General features: G+C 37.5%; 2 protein-coding genes across 4 annotated transcripts in view; both read right to left on the bottom strand.

The window, feature by feature from the left end:
- Positions 1-3562: 3562 nt before the first annotated feature.
- The window catches only part of LOC120623846 (beta-1,4-glucuronyltransferase 1), a 33498-nt gene continuing 15514 nt past the window's right edge, over positions 3563-21546 (bottom strand). For 2 of the 3 annotated variants that reach the window (XM_039890113.1, XM_039890112.1), the window contains exon 6: positions 3563-4226. In XM_039890113.1, the coding sequence (XP_039746047.1) occupies positions 4005-4226 (222 nt within the window). In that variant the 3' untranslated portion in view covers positions 3563-4004. Of the gene's footprint in view, positions 4227-12742; positions 12789-21546 lie in introns of those variants that run through there. The other variant, XM_039890114.1, reaches the window with a different exon arrangement.
- The window catches only part of LOC120623847 (trypsin-like), a 29878-nt gene continuing 15030 nt past the window's right edge, over positions 6699-21546 (bottom strand). Inside the window, exons 2-6 of the mRNA XM_039890115.1 lie at positions 12133-12324; positions 10409-10667; positions 8426-8675; positions 7495-7644; positions 6699-6881 (exon numbers count right to left, since the gene is read on the bottom strand). Coding sequence (XP_039746049.1) covers positions 6735-6881; positions 7495-7644; positions 8426-8675; positions 10409-10667; positions 12133-12181 — 855 coding nt within the window. The 5' untranslated portion in view covers positions 12182-12324 and the 3' untranslated portion in view covers positions 6699-6734. The remainder of the gene's footprint in view (positions 6882-7494; positions 7645-8425; positions 8676-10408; positions 10668-12132; positions 12325-21546) is intronic.

Below are 21546 nucleotides of genomic sequence, written 5' to 3'. Positions count from 1 at the left end.
GGCAGAATTTCTAGAGTTTACAAGCTCTTGAGAACATTATGGAGAACTCTCGCAGGCAAGTTTTCTTACGATACACGCAAGCACATTACTCTGAAAAGTTAGAGGTACGTGCTGGGAATCGAACACGGTCCCTTCTAAAAGGGAGACCGAAGCATACCCACTTGGCTTTCATCGCTCTAACATTACCAACACAAAGCTAATTAAAATCAATGTTAAAAGGATGCGGTGGTAAATTCTGATAATTTTAATCGCTGCATGAACGAGACAGTTGTTAAGGTACAACATAAGTGACAGTATAAAGTATTGTACGTAATTGTATGGCTAACCCTGTCTACACAAAACAACTGATATTTCTCAAACGGCTCAACATAATATATTAATTTAACATCGGTCTGTCAGTTTGTGCGCATCGATATCACAGGGCCACTATTTAAATAATTGGGCCATTTAGGCCCTTTGTTGCATCACATGTTAAGACCACAGAATTAAGAGCATACAGAAACCGTGTACACGACTAATGTTGGAGCATCAAAAACCACTCCACTTTAGAATGGTTTCTTGAACAAACGGTTAGTCACTTCATACCTTTTAGCAGCTGACATTAATTATTTTACCTCTAATGTTCTGAGTAGTAGTAAGTTCTGTGCCATAAAAAAATGTGAGCTAGCAACATTCCGCCGGTTTAAAGTGAGATGTGCGCGGGGGTTTTTACTTTTTTGGACACACTGCTACAATAATGGCTGAATGAGGATTCTTTACCTCTTAATTCAATGATTTAGACTAAAATACAAACAACATCAACAGCAACTACAAACTTTCTCTTAATAACAGGTATAGTTTGAGAACTAATAAAGATTGCAACAGCATCATGAATTCTTCTCAATCATGAATAATTTCTTGGTCGTACAATGCTGCAGCGGCAGACAGATAAACAAACAACTAGCAGAATTTCATAGAAATCTTAATAACAAGACACTAAAAATTTTGCGTAGTCACCTTGTAATAGCAAACGTGACTCAGAGCACTCGAATTGTTATTTGATGCTAGAAAATCACTTTTAACTGCTATGCCCCTTTTCACTAGCGGTGAACAAGGCAATGTTTAAGTAAATAACGCCTAATCAAGGAAGTTTCATAGGCATACATTTACCTTTCACCAATTGGAGTTACTTGCGCATTTTTCGAAGAATTAGGAAAAACACCAGTTCAAATTGAATCATTGAAAATGGAGTCCAGGAGTCGAGGAGTTGCATGATCATATTTTGTTCTTAATATTTTAAAAACGTTCTGCCAACTAGATAAATATTGTGCGTAGATACATTTTTAACTAATAAATACTTAAAAAGCGTCGCTAAAACTAAACTAAAAATATGGTGTCGCTACTAAAACTAAAGTTAACATAATTTCGTTATTGAATCTTTATTTATTTATCAATTCATTAAGAAATTTAAAAAATTAATACAATAACAAAAACTATCCTATAATATCCTTTCGTCAATAGTTAAAACTTAAAAACATCACTATGAGGTTAACTTAAACTTGATTTTAATTGAAGTGAAACAAAACTTAAACATTATTATATTCATGGAGAAACTAAACATTAACATCGTTGCAATACTTTGTAAAACTGAACTTACTTAAACATACGAGTAGTTCCATTGAATAGACAAAAGTAAACTTAAACACCATTGTATTATTAGGTAAAACAAAACTTAAATATAATTGCGTTACAAAAACTAAACTTAAACATCATTATGTTACATATTAGGTAATCTATTCTCAACTTTTTATTTTTTTTCTAACTTATCTTATAATTTACCTAAACAATATTTTCATACCTTTAAAAGAGTAGTATGTTTTAAAAATATAAAAACACACTTGCGATAAAGTAAATAACAACAAACAGAATATATTTTCTTCATAATAAATTTAAAATAAACTTTACACTAAAAGGAAAGTAAAAAATTGCTGACATTATAAGACTTTTATTAGTCTTAAGGCTAGATTTTAATTAATAAATTACAACGCATGTGATTATAATCTAATAAAAAAACTAGGCAAAACTAAATTTTAACATAAATGCATTCCTAGGTAAATCTAACCTTCATCAGTTAAAAGTAAACTTAAAATTTAGCATCATATTTTGTGCCCTTAAACTTTAACATCATCATCATCATATTCGTAGGATCTCTAAAATTAAACTAAGTATGAGAAAAAACTTCACAGGGAGAAGAGTCAGGTGGAGGATCACAGTCATAATAATAAATTGTCTTTCACGCTCACAGCACTTCTTGCAAACTTGTTAAACTGTTGCCTTACGAAAACTCTATCACTACAGTTAATGTGAAATGATATTGAATGTAAATATGTTACAGATAATATAGAAGACTCTAGAGATAAAATGCAAAACAATATAAAAGCTAGTCTCCTCTCTCTCAGGGAATTCCCTGAATCAATACGTTTATTATGAAATGTTAGAGATAATAATTAAGACATTGCAATTATCAGATAAATCTAGAAACATTGGCCCGACGGGAATCGAATGCATTTGTAATACTATTTGGACGTGCTAACCACTTCACTAATGAGGCAAATTTTATAGCACATGATTAAAAATCCGTTTTTTTAACAAATAGATCTTATTTTGAACATGAAGTTTCGCTCTAACTGTAGTGAAAGAGTTTCGTTCTCTCAAAATCAATACGCCACCCAGTCAAACGCCGCGCAACATGTGCTCAGTCAATTCAAATTTCATTATTTTCCCTTTAAACTTTAGATGGTTTATGTTAATGTGAGTAAAATTTCGTCTTAAATCAAAGCCAAAATCTTGACCTTGGCAAGATTTAGTGATTACAATAACGAAGAATGATTAGTAAGTAAGTCAGTTAGTAGGTTTTCAGACCGCTAACTGACTAACTCACTAATCACAATATATTAAGAACTGTGAAGCCGGAATTGGTGATTCCCTCCGACCGCTAAGCAATTGAGAATTTAAAAGTAAAGTTTATACACTTTTAGTTAACAATATATTTTATAATTTTAATTTATTTCATAATTTATTGTTAATTTGTTATTAAATATACTAGTTGTAAGTAAATAAATTGAGTTGTTAATATTACCATCCTATTGTGATTGTGGGACACCCAAAGAAGCAATATAAATTGGGACTTCATGACATGTACCTAATTATACCTTTACATGACCTGTTATATGCAAAAAATGAAAAATCTCCCATAGTTTATAAAGATATGGGGTAGCGTGCATTTTGAAGATCACTTTTGACCGACCAACCGCGAAAAAAATTAGTTTCACGAATAATCTAAAAAATGCTTCGGCTACCATTTGAATTGACTCAACAATCGTTGCATAGCGTGACGTTGGGTGATGTATAACACCTGAAATCAATAAATATTAATCTATCACAAATCTTCCGATGAATAAATAAAGTTAGAAAAGCCATCTAGATAGATAGGATAGAGTAGGTACTAAGTATGTTACGGATGGACATAGTTGTGGTCGACCGTGAAAGCTCACCAAGCGTTAAGCTCCAGAGCTCAACGATAGCGTGAGCAAAGAGGAGACGTCAACCTAACCAGAAATAACTAGAAGGCACCTTAAGTGCCTTCTGTGAGGCTTGGACCTCGGCTTAACAGCCTTTGTAACATTAGAAAAGACCTACCCTCTGTAACTCAGGTTTTCCTTCCGCAAAGGGTAGGGAATTCATGTTAATATTGTATCTATTTGTTTTTATGTTGCGAGAAAAGTGTCGCCTTTTGAACAAGGGGTTAGCCGAAACGCCTTCGTGACCTTGGATGAGACTCGGAACCAGAGATAGAGTGGGAAAAGTATAGCACATTTAATTTTCAATCTGAAGATTTTGGATTAGAATGATTATTAATTTCAGGCGTTAAGCGTTACCGCCTATAAAGACGAGGTTCAGAAGAATTGTAGGAGTATAGAGGAGGTAATTGCAAGGCCGGCCAGCGTAGCGCGGCCTTGCGAGGCCTATGTCTTCTTGGCCGGCTGGGGCCTTCGCAGAAGGTGCAAAGGGTCGCGCCGGTAGCGCGCGTACAGCTCGCGCTTGAAGGTCTCGAAGTGCTTGCGGTTCTTCTCGTTCTGCTTCTCGCGCCACAGCGGCCGCGTGCGCCGCGCCTGCAGCCCCCAGTGGATGGTGAAGATGGGCGACAGCACCTTGAACTGGAACCCCATCAGGAACATCTCGTACACCTGGACACGGTCGCGAGTTACTCAACTTTTAAGGGGTCTTACACACGTCACATCTACCGATAGACGTCCACTGCTGGACATAGGTATTTTGTAGGGTTTTCCAAACTCCACGGATTAGTGCCGCTTGCGTCCAGCAGCTTCCACGCGTCTGTCCTCCTCGTTGGGGCTCGACCAACGCTTCACTTACCAGTGCCAGGCTGCAATTCCAGCACCTTGGAACCCCAACGTCCATCCGTTCTCCGAGCTATGTACCCCGACCATTGACACTTCAGCTTCGCGACTCGTTGAGCTATGTCAGTAACTCTGGTTCTTCTACGGATTTCCTCATTTCTGATTTGACCACGTAGAGATACTCCGAGCATAGCTCTCTTTATCGCCCGCTGAGTGACTCTGAGCTTTCTTATGAAGCCCATAGTACGACCCATTACCAACAAATTAGGAAGGAAACGCACATGATTGCATGCGATCTCCTACAATTAGGTGAGTTTGGAGATCGCATGTAATCCAACGTATATTACCTACAATTACTAGGTCTAGGTCTACTACAGTCGCGGTAGTCGTACAAACTCGTGCAGTGCATTTTTTCTCTGTAAACAGATCTACTGTGTGCAAAAAAAAACATTCAAATAGGTATTAATAATAACCTAGGTATGTCTATTATAAATTTTAATTCAAATTTAATATTACGGATTATAAAAGGTAATGTAAATATGTTAATTCATATTTACACTACCTTTTTTAATAGTCTTTAGTTTAATACTTATTTTAGTTTTATTTTTTGATAATTTGACCGGAAATTATAACGATATTGCTGTATACAACTAATAAAATTGATTATTGTTATAGCACTAGACATAATTTGTAATTCTAACACAAAATATAATATTGTTAATCATGTTTAACAATAAATTGCTAGTGCGTCTTATGAATAAATAAATAAATAGGTGAGCTAAATAATAAAACGAGTTAGAGTCTCTACAAATGTACCCATATTTATACAAATACCTATCCGAAAACTACCGACAGAACTTGTCGATAAACATTCGCGTCTAATATAAGTTTATTTATTTCTTACACAATTATAAAAAATATAAACTTCATAAAATATTCAACATAATATTATATCAAGCAAAAGTTTATCTTTCTATTAGCTAAATCTACGCCGTTTTATTATTATTTTTTTTTTAATGACTCTAGGTATTTATTATTTTACGAGTTTTTTCAAATCCGGTCAGGTGGGATGCTTTGGCCGTGGCTATTTACCACCGTACCTACGCGCTGCCAAGCGATTTAGCGAATAAATATACACGCATAGAAACTGATAGGAGACATAATGGCATAATATGGAATCCTTGGAATAATAATGAAATGTAAGTCACATCACGATCTATTAAATAATAAGTCTAAGTTCAAAGATAAGTATTAATAAACCCTTTGCACCTCTGGATTAAGAAGTAAGTATTTCGAAAATATTTTTAGGGGATAAAAAGGAGAAGGGATGAAAGATCAGTATAGGATATATGGTGATACACAATAAACCCTCAGATCCCGCTTAGAAAAAAATACAAAGCATGTACCTAAAAATGCACATTGCGGGATATAAGAAAATATTTGACGGACAACAAAGAAAACATCGTTATTACGTAAAGTTTATTTTTAAAAGTAACAAAAAATAAATAAACACAGTCGACAAACAGACCAGTGGCGCGCAGCCCAAATACTTGTTCCCTATTTATATCACAGACACCATCGTTAAAAAATTCACCTTATTTCATAAGTATAAAAGTTATATTAGTTTGCACACAGTTTAGCGATCGTACAGTTTGGAAACGTCCATATAAAAGAACCGGGTAGGTTACCGAAGCGATATAGGTTTTACTACGTTATTCACGCGTCACCAAAGTTGAAAAAATGTACGTTCAAAATGCTATTTCCATTCACGGAATGCATTATCAGACAATGGGGCGTAAAAGTGCAGGCATATGTCCATATGACTTGGATTTTATTGATCTCCAGACTTTAATCTAGCTCCAGGATAAATACTAGAGAACAGACTTAGGTTGTGGACTTGAGTGTCAAAATGCTACTTTTCAGCTCTAATAACTTCAAATTTAACCCTCAAACAATTATTTTTACATTGTGTCACCTTAGGCGGAACAAAACCTTGGAATTTGGAACTCCCTACAAAGGACCTGTGTCCAGCTGTGACGTCTATCGGTTGATATGATGATGGTGGTGTACCTCAGTTGCCAACGGAAATAAAGCCATGCGATTTACTCGGAGGGTGCGGAACGCAAAATACGGATTTAATCTATTTTATTTGAAGCTATCTTTCTATAGTTTCCAACTTTTTACACACTCTAACATTTTATACATCCCAACCATTTGTACAACCCATCTTTTTGTACACCTCAACTTTTAGCACACGCCAACATTCCCAAGCTAACCAACCAAGCCAACGCCAATCGCTAAGCTGTGTGTGACCGCTATACGCTGAGCCTTGCCGGGCTACACGCCAGTCATCTGCGTGACCCAGTCCCGCAGCGCGGCTACATTGCTGAACACGGTGGGCGACAGCGGTAGCGCGCAGCCGCGAGCAAACGACACGATCCCGAACGCCGTCCCGCGGAACACGGCCGGCCCGCCGGAGTCGCCCTAAGATCAACATACAATTTATTCAGTCGTCAGCCGGTGATACTCCGGAGTGTTTGTACATGCAAGAACACTCTCGTAAAGCTTACACGAATTTCTGAAACTATGCAACACATTCTAATGTGTTTAAGCAAAAGATACAGTGATGAAAGAGAAATGTTTATATGCAGTATACATGCATATTATAGCAGAGAAAAGCCGAGAAATTCAAAGAATAATAATGTTTAAACATTTATAATGTGATGTCGTAGCAAACGTATCTTAGTGCACACGCAAACGAGATAGATACTTTTTTTTTTTTATTCCACTACAAGTTAACTCTTGACTGCCATCTCAGGTGGTGGTAAGAGATTATGCAGTCTAAGATGGTAGCGATCTAACCTGTTAAGGAGTATGGTAGTCATACCCCTAATTGATTTCCACGCGACATCGCACCGGAACACTAAATCGCTTAGCGGCACGTCATTGTCGGTAGGCATATATTACGGTTATATTACGGAGTTGTGTCTTAAAAAGATCGATAAATCCGTGCCATGCAGTTGGTCGGCAATGGGTTCATCATAGTGATGAGGAAAAATAAAGCATTGATGTCCCAGTGTCTAAAGCACCGACTTACTTGGCACGAAGACACTCCGCCGATAAGGAAATGTCCTCCGCAGAACATATTCGACGTGAGCGAGTCTCCGTATGAAAGCCTGCACAGCCAGTGTGGCACCACGGGCACGTTAGCTTCCATCATGTTCCGGGGAATCCGACGCCCTCCTGGCTATGGGAGCACCGTACAGTCACACAACATAAGTTTTATATAAAAATAAAAAAAAAAATAACTTTACTACGACAATACACACATTGCCATCTAGTCCCAAAGTAATGACTGATTTAAAAAAAATCTAAATTCATTTATTTCAAGTAGGTCTACTTTATAAGCACTTTTGAAACGTCAAGTAAGTTTGTAGTGACTGGTAGAGTCCGGTTATATATACCGGTTCGGAAAGCAGATTCTACTGAGAAGAGTCAGCAAGAAACTCAGTAGTTGCTCTTTGCCAACATCAACATTTACAATCATTTTTCTATCATGTCATTAATAAATTCATCAAATGTAAAGTAACCTCGCTGTATTAGATTTGTTTTTACACATTTATTAAATGTATGCAACGGTAGGTCCCGAATTACCTTAGGAATCATGTTGTAAAAGCGTATACTCAACGCCACAAATTCATAAAAAAATAATGTTTTTTTATGAATATTATTCATATTATACAGAAATATTTATATTATACAGATAAACACCCAGACACTAAAAAACATTCATGTTCATCACACAGATATTTTCCAGTTGTGGGAATCGAAACCCACAGCCTTGGACTCGGAGAGCAGGGTCGCTGCACACTGCTCCAATCGATCGTCGCAACCTACAATGCCTACCCTTAAGTTTACCTATGATTCATGCTAGATATTTTATATTGTATATCATATGCCCGCTTAGTGCATACCCTGTACACACGACAAACAAATGACTCTTCGTGTACAAAACAAATTAAACTAACAGCAGTCAAGCCCCATCCGGTGACAGTCAGCCGCACGAGCGGCACCGCCTGCCGCGGGTTCGGCAGCCGGATGGGCTGGATCGCCGGCCCGAACACGAGCGGCGCAGTGAGCCTCAGTGCCGCTATGTCGTGGTCGAATTGCGGCTGCCCGTACTGCGGGTGCACCGACACGCCCGACACGCTGACGATACTGCCGCCGCGGTCACGGCGGGTGCTGCCCACTCGGACACGGATGGCGCCGGGAACTGCGCTGTATCTCAATATTTTTATATCAAAGCCTTTTTCTTATGCAAATAATATATAGCGAACCCTACCCTAGACAATCATCGCCTACGAAGTAGGTTGATTGACCTCGCCTAATCATAAGCGGAAAACCATGGCCTATAAACAGAACAGCACTTCGCAGGGCATGCAACGAACACGTCCTCAACGTGCCGCCCTGTACTTATCCAAAATTCAAATTCCAATTCAAAAACGTTTTATTCATGAAGACCTTATAAATTATCATAGGCACTTATGAAGCGTTCATACAATTACCATGTTAACACTAATGTTAGTGATGGTGATAACTTCATAAAAGTAAAGCTAGGAGAAGTGCCTACAACATTTATTTATTTTTTGTTATCACCATCTCACAGGCGAGTTAATGTTTAGCTATGAAGTTAGAGCAATTCACACCCAAGCTTTTTTTATCATATACGTAATCCTTAATATTATACTGGGATTTTTACACCATTAACCTGAGGCGTAGGTGCTAATCCTCACGCGCCTGTAATTACTTCGGCACCCACTTCAGCCGGGAACACATAATTGCAACAATGCTGCTTAGCCACAGAAATAAGCATGTTGGTAAATCTCCGGACGAGCTCTGTCACAAAAAGCTTTACTTATTACTAAAACTGTCATAGGTACACTTCGGTGTAGCAGCTATAGCCAAAATAATCTAAGATCCTGCACACAAGTGACACATAAGTATTTCAAAAAGCAAATTAAAGTATAGCCCAATAGTTTTTCGGGCTTCATACAGTTTCAGTAATGGCAATGTTTCTTATGCACCTTATGTCAAGGACAAATACAAAATAAAAAAAAGAAATTCGTTACCTAATTTCTAAATACAATAATAGAAAAACATAAGTTTAAGCAATATCAAATAAAGCCTTGATAAATTAAATAATGAATAACAAAACTAAAGTTAGATTGCTTAGTGTTTCGAAATTCGTGTTACTGTGGATACCGATTTTATCGTAGGAATTTGTATTTTTGGATTTTAAAAAGTCGGCACTGCCAAAAGTGAAACTGCTTTGTAGTGATCCTACTCTAAGTCTGAATTACATTACGAAATTATTAGTACTGCTAAAATTAGTTACCTGCCTTATTTCCGAAGAAAATAATGAAGATGCATGTTCATTGTAAAATTGTAGTTAGATTTACGTCGTGTTAACCTAATTTTTAATACCTTAATGTCATGAAACTAATTGTACCCCACTGACTTCGTAATATCAATTCGTCTTTAAGTTTAAGCTTAGTTAAAGCAACGTCCATGTTAGAGCGTTTCAGGTTTTTTTATCAAGTTTTAGAATTTTTCCGCGCCTACCGATGCTTCAATTTATATTTAAGTTTTTATTCCTGACACTGATAAGAGTGGAAGAAATTATGTTCAAATAAAATCAAATACGTTAATAAATATATCACTATAATAGACACATCGCCATCTAGCAAAGTAAGCGTAGCTTGTGTTAAGAATACTGATGAATATTCATGTTCATCACACAAACATTTTTCCAGTTGTGGAAATCGGACCCACAGCCTTGGACTCGGAAAGCAGGGTCACTGCCCACTGTGCCAATCGGCTGTCAAAAGAAATATCGGTTTTGGGACCAGGAACGACAACTAGTTAATTCATAGTAGAATGTCGTAGGGACCACTGAATAATGTACTGGCATAGAGTTATATATACACATCTTATGAGCTTCTAATACATACGTTTGTACGCAATGCGCTGCGGTGAGAATGTAGTCCCTGCTGATAATAAATCCTCCGCAGAAGGAGTTCCCATTTATCACCATGGACACCTGGTAAGGGTGCCTGGTCACCGAGCTGGGTCTGCCTCCAATGATCTGCCCACTGAGCTCAGGACACGCCGCTTCCAGCTCCACATCCTGTAACTCGTCCTCGGTAGCGGTGACCTGATTTTCCTGTGCATCATCAGCACAGCAATCCCCGTCTGCCGCCTCCTGGAGATCTACAAATATGCGTGTCGAGTAGCTTTCTTATATTGAAATATTTTTACATGATTGAAACAAACTATTTTAAAATAACCCTAGTGTGATTGTGACTACAAGGGGTGATACTTCTTTGGTTTATGTTCATATGCTCGTTGGCTTGTTACGCTCAAGGTCAATTCCTAAATGTGTCACGGGCGGTTCACGGCCAGGTCAAGTCTGGGTCACGTCTTAATTCGATATCTAGACCCAAACCCGTGAACAATGTTCTATGTTTTAGTACTTTTAATTAACTTCTTACAGAATTTTCACTTCAAATATATTGCTACATGCATCGCCCGCCCTGTCACTAACTACATGTAATAGAAAAGAAAGAAATACGGTCCACCTCAATGCACCAACTTTGAATTCATAGACTTCCCACTTTAATTGATACAGATTCTTAAACATTTATCTTTGTATGGATATAATATCTTGTTAATCTCCTTAAATATTATAGCTGGTGGATAAATTTGACAGATTTCCGATACAAAACCCTCAGAAACTATTAAAACGACAAATTTATTAACCCGATGAAGCTTATCGGGAGATTGTGCAAAAGATTCCTAAACTTTCAAGCTTTTAGTTTATTAAAGTTCTTAAACTTTAAACTTTAATTACGTGAGTCTTATTTGTTGCATTCTGTGCTAACCAAATGTAATAACGTGCAAGCCAATGTTAGATAATTTTTATGTTACCTAAATTAACTGGCAAGCATAATATGACAAGATTGGATGATACAAGCGGACGATCATGGAATGAGTAAGAACACACACAAACAAAGGTTGTTAAATTGTAAAACGATGTTGGAAAAGAGCAACTACTTAGTTTCTTGCCGGCTTCTTCTCGGTAGAATCTGCCTTCCGAACCGGTGGTAGAGTCACTACAAAGAGACATACTTGACGTTTCAAAAGTGCTCATATTAGGCCTACTTGAAATATATGAATTTCAATTAAAAGCTTGTATTGAATAAGATTCACGTACCTTCTCCTACGGGACGTATTTCTACCTTCTCGTTGCAAAAAACTTTTCATTATCTTAATCTCTATTTAAATCACTAATATTTTTAAATAAGATATCACTTGATAGCGTTAAATACTATATGCCCATATATCCAAAAACAAAAACATGTATGATAAAAAGCTTAGGTATGAATTGCTCTAGCTTCATAGCTCAACATTAACTCGACTGTTAGATGGTGATGGCTCTTTTTAGACCAGGGCGCGTTTGGAACCCTCCTAGTTTTAGTTTTAAGTTAACAAATGCAGTTATCACCATTAATAACAAATTAGTGTAACATTCTAAGTGTATGAACGCTTCATAAGTGCCTGTGTTACGGTCTACATGACTAAATTTGAAAAAAGTTACAGATCACACAGGGTAGATTAACAATATGTTACTTAAAGAAAACTAGAAAAACATATATAATGAAATTTGTATACTTACCAGCGACAGATAGTAGGCACAGAAGCAGCCAAAGCAGCGGCCAAGCCATCGCGGAGCGGTTTCTGAACGGGCTGTCACCTGGTAGTAGCTGGGGCGACTGAGCGGAGGTCCCAAGCTGAACTATTGCTTAAAACTTGACCGCAATCGGAAATTTCTCACGCTGCACTACAGTCAAGGTCGCGACCTTCCGCTCTCGGGGTTTCAAGACTTTCATACTTTAATTATTGTCATTTTATAATAGTTCGATACGGAGGTATAGGTACAAGAAATTTATGATCTCGTAACACAAATCCAATAGCAATAAGCCACCCTTATCCCACGCGTGTTTTATTATATCACATCACATCGGAGTATTATTTATGACCATAAACATCCAAACGATCAACGTGACTATGCCGATTTTCTTTTTTTTTTATCTTTGTTTTAAAATGTTTGTCGCCAATGCCACAATGCTCTGTTAAACTCGCAAAATTATTCTTAACTTATTGCTTTACTTTAGTATTACATACTTGATTTAATTCAAATATACGCTAAAAAAGTTATGACTCATCGATTTATTCCGAACACAGTCTAGCAAAATATGGAATATGTCCTCTAGCACACCGAATTTTCACCAGCTCACACTACTTTGTAAGCACACGGCCATATGAAAGTATCTTAAAACATAATAAAATCTTGAGAAAAGAGAGAAAACTCACATGTGCTTTCATCAATGTGCACATAAATCAAACGTCAAAAAAATAGTACAATAGTAGGACATAGGTATGTTTTATCTGAGGTACGTACGAAGTTCCAGAATTCAGCCCCTAACTATATAAGTTTAATCCAAAGGCATGTGAGATTAATGCGATTACGAAAATCCCAAGAAATCAATAATAATTATAAAGAACAATTATATAATTTACATAGAACCTAGACATGCCTTCATCTTTAATTCCATCGTCAATTACACCACTCTGAAAATAAAAGAATCTCTCTCTCTTTTGACGGCCGATTGGAGCAGTTTGCAGCAACCCTGCTTTCTGAGCCCAGGGCCGTGGGTTCGATGGAACCCACACACCCACAACTGGAAAATGTTCGTGTGATGAGCATAAATGTTTGTCAGTGTCTGGGTGTTTATATGTATATTCTAAGTATTTACGTATATTATTCATAAAAATATTCATCATTTGTCTTAATACCCAACACAAGCTACGCTTACTTTGGGGCTAGATGGCGGTGTGTGTATTGACTGTCTACTAAGAGTGACTGTATCCTAAGAGGAATTCTTTATGACATGCATATGTATATTAAGCGTGTAAAATCAGTCTTTCTGAATCAACCGGACACTTCGCGGTCCTATATTATCTACGTAGATGCACACGATAGCTTAGCTTTTCTGAGACAAACTTATCTGCGAGTTAAGTGCAGGGTTCTGGTTAAGATCCCCGGCAGGGCGATTTGGGAAATTAACAATTTCTGAATCTTCTCTGGTCTGGGCTAGCTAGCTTTGCCCTGGCTAGTTACCACCCTACCGACAAACATGTGCCGCTAAACGATTTAGCGTTTCCATACGATGACGCGTAGAAACCGGTTAGATGTATGGGTTACATATAACTGCCATACTCCTTAACAGGTTATCCCGCTACTATTTTAGACTGCATCACCAGTTAAAAGCAGAGATGTGAGAGTACAGTCAAGGGCTAACTTAAGATTTAAAAAAAGAGTATCAAAAAGCTACTTGCTCGCAAACCGTAATGTTTAGAATAATTTCTCGTCAACAGCTGTAACATTTCGTCTAGGATCCGTCAGCAGTCAGTTTGTCAATGAATCAATACACACGCGATGCTTCCCATCTAAAAACATAAGCGTTTGGCGTCATGACTGCGTCAAAGTTGACGCATCGTCTCTCACGTTCCGTTATAAATAGCTCAGTTCGCGCCAACAACTGGTCGTTAGCTGTTATACGTAAAACACGAAATAGATCACGCATCAGAATAAATCTTACAATAGATTTTACCTTGCAAGACCATTGTGATAGATAATGACGGCGTTTGTTGGCGTGAACATTTTGAATAATTTAATCTTCATCCATAATATCGCACTTTCAAGCACCAAGTACCTCATAAGCCAGTGGATGAAACTCTAGGCTGTCCGCACGCAGTCAATATTAGGAGTATTTAGAAACAATTTACGACGATATTTTCTACAAATACTCTTCTCTAATCTCTATACTAATCTTACTATACCAGTCTCCATAATCCTGTATACTACTCTTTAATACTTCCGCCCAGCACACAAATTTTGTACGTATATCAGTTATTTTAGTATTGGAACTCCTTCTATCCTCAAATTTTGCGGTGATAACTTAGTAGGCTTCGGTTTTTTTTCGGGAGGGCCGAATTCAATCCCGGGACGCACATGTTACATTCCGGAGTTTTGTAAATATCACTTGATTTAATGTTGAAGGAAAACATCGTGAGGAAACCTGCATGTTTCAGAGCTATAATGTTCGCAAGGGCGTGTGAAGTCTATCAATCCGAACATGGCCAGCGTGGTGGACTACGGCTTAAACCTTTCTCATTCAGAGAGGGAGACCCGCGCCCTATAATGAGCCGTAAAGGGATGATGATGATGAAGATGATGAGAGGGACAAGACTGATAAAAAAAGATTGATAGATAGGAGTTCTTAATAATGTAAAAGAAAATTTCAAAGACCACTTCTATTCAATAACGAAACAAGAAGAGATGAAGTACAAAGACAAATTAGAAAGTTTCCATCAATTATTTTTGTTGAGGAAAAACGTGGGTAGGTACCTACGGCTAAAATTCATTAGGGCCTTAATTATATGAATCTTTTGAGCAATCCGCCTCCGGATGAAATTGGAAATAAAAGAAAAGAAGATTAGCTTAGTTAGCACTTTGAAACATCCAATCAGCTCTAACGAGCGAATATTTCGAAAGATTTCCAGCGGAACGGTAAATTCGCGACAGATCGTCATTTTATTATTTTTAGTATCAGTTCTTCCGTTCCACGGGCGACTGAAAATAATTATATCGCTTGCAACATTCCCCGCTTTATGAGATTTCTAATCTTTGGTTTCTTTTGAAACAGTCTGGAAATGTTCAATTCAAAAGAACGTCGAAGTATTTCAGTCTTTCAATTGTAGAATTGCTGCGTTTGCGTTTCACACTTTGAATGCATTTCGTATTGGCTATATTAAATCGTTGACATTTTAATTTCGTCTTATATTGTACAAGTTTCACCACCATGTTTACAATAAAAAGGTACACTGAGTAGCTATTGTAAATTGTTACGTATTACAAATGTACAATAATAGATAAATCATAACTAAGCAATTCTATGCACCCAACATAATTAGGTAGTTTAAAATTATATAAATAATTGTATGTAAATTTAAAAAAAAATGCGTAAATAAGTGGTGATAACCGACGTGTGTGTGATAAGAACTACGGTTTTCCTTCGGGTGGGACCGAGTTCGATCTCCGCTTAGCACCTCCAACTTTTTGGAGTTTTTTTATTTTATTTTATTTATTTGGGACAGCAGGCAGTCATGCACAAAAAAAACAAAAAGACAGCTAAAAAGTTATAGGCGCTTTAAACACTTAATTAGGAATCTTCCTTTAACACACATATGGATATTAAAAAAAAAAACTTAATTTTAAAAGTGTAGGTGAAACACTAATAAAAAATTATAATTTTTTTTACTATTATCCCCACTTTCCGTATCTATTGAAAATAACAATTAAATTTCCAGTCTATCATTAAAAGAAAAAATATATTGAGAGTTATATTAAATACTGAATTCAACAAGTCAGAATACATCAAGACAACGATCCCAAACTTGCAAAGAACGATATTCACCATGATTCTAAAACGATGCTCTATTTATGAACGGCGATTGCGTTAGTATTTTGTCGAGACTTCAATACCGTATCGGAAGCTACTTTAAACTATTGAAAGAAGCTATTTTCTCGTAATTAAAGTGAGATAACCGAACAAACGATTTGGTCTTGAAAATTAATCAATGTTTGGCGTATCGTCTAATACAGCCGATGATTCAACGACCTTTACCTGCCAGCGGACCATGTCGACCCGAGTTGAGAGAAAAAGCGGCTAGTTTTTTTTTAAATTATTATTTCTTAAAATATTGTTTTCCCTTTCAAGCTATTTTCTTATACCTTTCGAGATATAATGAGGAGTTCTGTCCTCTATGGACATTATATCTCCAACCACATTCATCAGATCTACACCAAGTTTGGGCAATATTAAATACATATCATAACCTCTATAGTACAAAAATAATGATTTAAATCGGTTATAATTTGTCGGAGTTATGGTGTAAAATCGTCAAACACTTTCATCGCCTCTCCCAAAGGAACCGAGCTAAATGTCGGGATAAAAAGTATCCTATATTACTTCTAACACTTCCAAGCATATGTGTACAAAGTTTCATGAGGATCGGTTAAGAAGTTTTTGCGTGAAAGCGTAACCAACAAACTTACATTGACATTTATAATATTAGTAGGGAAGGAATAGGGATAGGGATATAAAACAGAGTCCTATAGTACCTATAGTACCTACTATTTAGGATCCGTAGTAGATGTGCCAAACATAATATCATCATCATGGGAGCGGTGAAAGCCTAGTGGTTAGGACATCGGCTTCACTTTCAGGGGGTCGAGTTCGAATCCCAGCACGCACCTCTAACTTTACTAAGTTATGTGCGTTTTAAGCAATTCACTTTTTTTTCAACGGTGAAGGAAAACATCGTGAGGAAACCTGCATGACTGAGAGTTCTCCGTAATATTCTCAAAGGCGTGTGGAGTCCACCAATCCGCATTGGGCCAGCGTGGTGGAGTACGGCCTAAACCTTTATGATTCTTGAAGGGACTCGTGCCCTGTAGTGGACCCGTAATGGGTTGATGAAGATGTATCATGCGGGCAAACTGATTGGTCGGTCAATTAAATCCATTAAAAAAAAAACATCAATGGGCCACTACAGGAGGCCTTCTCACAGAATGAGGTGGGTTTAGGCCCAACGCTGTCCAAGTGCGTATTGGTACTTTTCAAACGCCTTTAAAAATATTATGGAAAATTGCCGGCGGTTTTTCTCACTGGATGTATTAATTCTTCGTCCGTTTTATATTTATAAATAATAGGTATAAGTACCCATTCGATTTATTTGATATCCATAGATATGCCTGTTTAAAATAAAATGGTTAATTTGTGTAGAAATCACAATAAATCATAAGCCAGGCAGATGAGTTTGCAGTTTTCAGGCTAATTAATAAAAACGGTTAGACAATATAAAGAACAACCAAGAAAATTATAGCCAGCGAATCTTATTACTAATATATAAAGTTTGTTTGTTTACTTTAACGCGATGATCTCAGGAATTACTGGTGAGATTTCAAAAATTATTTTAGTGTTGGATACCCCATCTAAGACCAATACAAGCATAGCACCAATGAAGAATGTTTCAATATCGGGTGTTTTTTTTTCCTTTTGAGAGCTTATGCTGCGTGCGTGTAAACGGATAAAGATTCGATAAAATCATATGACAAAGTAGGGACTACTTTAAAAGTCCTAAAAAATTCCTTATCCTATCTATTAAGGTACACTCAAACGCAGACGAAGTCGCAAGGCGCCGCTAGTAAAAATAGAAACGAAGACATGGCTGTCTTTTCAAAAATACGGCAGTTCAAAATTAGTATGGCTCCGTAATTAACAACTGATTATTCGAATGTATGCCCACACGGCTGCTTTCTGCATAACTGGATCCAATTAAAAACGAAAATAGCATCGAAAATTTTAATGTGCGTGCCTGGGATCGATACGCCAAAAGAAAGGCCGGAGTACTTTTCACTAGACAATCGCCGGTTTAGCATGATTCAATGAATCAAAATTAATTTTGATGGCACGCGGTGGCAAATTCCCATAACGCTTGGCGAAGGATCGAGTCCGCATACCCTGCACACGCGGCATAGTGGCATACCGGCTATGGGCGTATCCAGCTTCTGGCGTAGGGAGGGCAAGTAAGATTTTAGGTCAGATCGTCCACCTCCACCTCTATGAAACATTAGTGTGTAGTGCAAACATCCGCAAATGATCCTGCTTTATTGGTAGTTAAATAAATAAAAGTAAATTTGACCATCGTCACAGCGGCGCGGGCTGTCGACTGCACTGCTTGCTCACTGCGCGGTTTTATTTTATGCCAATAGCACCGATCATTTTGCCCATGTCTACTGAGCGGTTTATTTAAAAGTTAGCATAAAAGGCCCCTTTTAAACCTTGCTTAGTGATTAGCGTTGGTTGATACATTTTCTGCGAGATTTCAAGGGGGGGCAGCTGCCCTCCCCTGCCCCCTCCTAGGTATACCCATGATACCGGCCGTATCGCGTTTCAGAAATAATCAGTTCGCGACCGAGCTATTCTCGTCACCGCGCGTAGGCACACGACTCACGCACATGCCTGCGCCAAACATTATGTTTACATAACGTCATCCATGAACATTAAGCTTTATTTGCTATATTCCGCGGAAAGCAGTAGAATCTGTACGTAGCAATTTATAATTTCTTCATTCTTTATAGTTAAATAAATATACTACGACAGACATCGCCATCTAGACCCGAAGTAAGCGTTACTTGTGTTATGGGTACTACGACGACTGATTAATATTTTATGGAAAATATACATAAAAACTTACACAGATAAACACCCAGCACTGAAAAACATTCATGCCCATCACACTAACATTTTCCAATCGTAAGAATCTAACCCACGGCCTTGGACTCAGAAGGTAAGGTCGCTGCCCACTGCGCCAATCGACCGTTACAATGAACAACTGCTAGTTTATTGTAAAGTCAACATCTCCTGAGGATGCTCCGGTGTGAAAGCGAAACGTGCGTAAAGATTACACAACGGAAGACCTGTTTGTTGTGGATTATAAAGATTGAAGATATTATAAATTGCACCGTACAGATTCTCCTGCATTTCGCTTAGTATAGCAAAATATGATGAAATTCCGCAAAGTAACGCCTGCTTCTGTACAATATAACGTTATCCGACTGCTAATTGGACTTCATTACTAGTCTACTGTTTGACAGCAGTTCAGAATACAGTTGTCACCACCCCTCCTCTTACCGGGAGAGTCGTACGAGGTGACTAAGGGGCAGCAGTGCCCTTTGTGGTACTGTCTGGGCCAGCGTGGTGGACTATAGCCTTAACCCCTTCTCATTTTGGGAGGAGACCCGTGCCCTGTAGGGGGCCGGTAATAGGTTGATATGATGATGATGATGATGATGACTAAGCAATTACAGTCAGTTTCTTTTTCACTTCTTTCTTTCTTCAATAAGGAGATCCGTAAAAGAATGTCTTCCTACATCGACATTTAATATCTTAAATTTAAAACGCACCTAACTCCGAAAAGTTATGTAACCAAGGGGCCAACCTCTTGCCTTGGAAAAAAACTATAAAGCCATCGGTTCCGAGCTCATATGTAATTAAATGCCGCAAATCCGCATTGGAGCAGCGTGATGGGTCTTAACTCTTTAATAATTATTGAATCCCCTGGAAGAATGCCGAAGTGTTAACCAATCACCGCTCGTTTACGACAAATACAGTATATTGTCACATAAACATTTGTCCTATTGTAGATATTCTTGTTGTGTTCACAAACAAGCAAATATAAAACAGCGTTAGTTGTGAAGCGACACATAGCGATAGGGCGACACTTGCCAAGATCCGCGCGCTTGGCACCCCGCCATGATGGCTCTACGACATCTTCCAGTCGTATAGTAAATCCGTGCCACCCACCGAATGTTGTTTCTTGTAATTGACTATCATCCTATCGATGTCCCACTGCTGGGGGAATTTATAGCTAAGACCCACAACGCGCTAATGACATAACGCTCGGAACCGCTGGCTTAAACGTTCTTTCCGAGGCAAGAGGTTACATAGCTATACCACTTCGATTACGTACAACAAGCGAAGCGCTTACATGCGGAAACTGCCCAGAGAGAAGAAGATACCACTTCGATAGGTTGCCGATTCATTGACCACACAAAAACATTTGATTTAACGGCCATAATTATTATTGTATTATCACGATAGTCTTCCGCAGCCTGTTAAAGTCCCACTGTTGAGCACAGGCCTCCTCCCTCATACGAGAGAGAATTTTAAAGTCAAAGCCATATATTTCTTTATTCAAATAGCCAAACCGACTGGCACTTTTGATGCGTACATTATATTAAAGTATGACATAGAAGTGAGTTGATGCCGATAACTAAATTCGTCAACTTATAAAAAGCTACCTGGTTAGAGTAATAATTTACACCCAACTTTTTTTATCGTTGACATAGTCCTTAATACTTTAATAGGACTTTCCTTTAAGCTTACGTTTAATACAAACTTTGAACTTTATAAGAGAAATCTCCAAGATATCAGCTGATAGTTTATTGTAAAATTGTATAAAATTTCCTTTAAATGAATTACTTATTGTAGTCAAGTATATTAGAATGCAAGTTTATTTTTGCTTCTAATGTTCAAATTATTGACGTCACATTTTCTCTTCAATTTAGATATTATTTTGTGAACATACATTAAATTTTCAAAAGGATATGTATTGAATCTATTGACCGACCACACTGCTCCATTGTTTGCTCAATTGGCGTTCACGATTATGATCAATTAGTTGGAGGGCTTTAACGAATATTATCAATTATTTCCGAGGCGTGGCCTCCGGATACAATCTGTGAATTCTTATCAATCCAGTAGATAACAATTTTAGGCCCTACCCACAGTATGGCGCCCGGAACCACTTCATACTATTTCTTACATTACATGAGTAAAATTTTGCTTAAGCACACTCACATCCCCTATTCTACATACTTCACAAAGCTTATTGGATAATTCAACTAAAATGACATTCGAAATCGTTAGTTTGGTTAGTTTAAAATTTGGCAAAAAATATATCCAATTTCACATCACACAAAAAAAGTAGCATATGATACAATTTCGTACAAATACCCTTTATCCTTGAAGTCTATCCGGCTTCAAGGAAGTTATGTTAAATTAAACCAAATAGACATGTTAAAATTAAAAGTCATTATCATCATAAACCAAAAAATACTACGACAATACACACATCGTCATCTAGTAAGCGTAGCCTGTGTTATGGGTACTAAGATGCCTGACGAATATTTTTATGAATTATATTCATAAATACATATACTATGCATATAAACACCCAGACACTGAAAAACATTCATGTTCATCACACAAACATTTTTCAGTTGTGGGAAAAATATTGGATGTATTTAGATGATAAATTTATATCCACAGCAAATTTATATGGTCCATCTAACTTTCCTGTCCTAGTTTAAAACATAGAAAACTTTTTGTTTCGGGAA

The sequence above is a fragment of the Pararge aegeria genome, chromosome 5 (assembly GCF_905163445.1).
Source record: "Pararge aegeria chromosome 5, ilParAegt1.1, whole genome shotgun sequence".
Classification (NCBI taxonomy): Eukaryota; Metazoa; Arthropoda; class Insecta; order Lepidoptera; family Nymphalidae; genus Pararge; species Pararge aegeria.
This window is presented reverse-complemented; position numbering and strand designations above follow the sequence as displayed.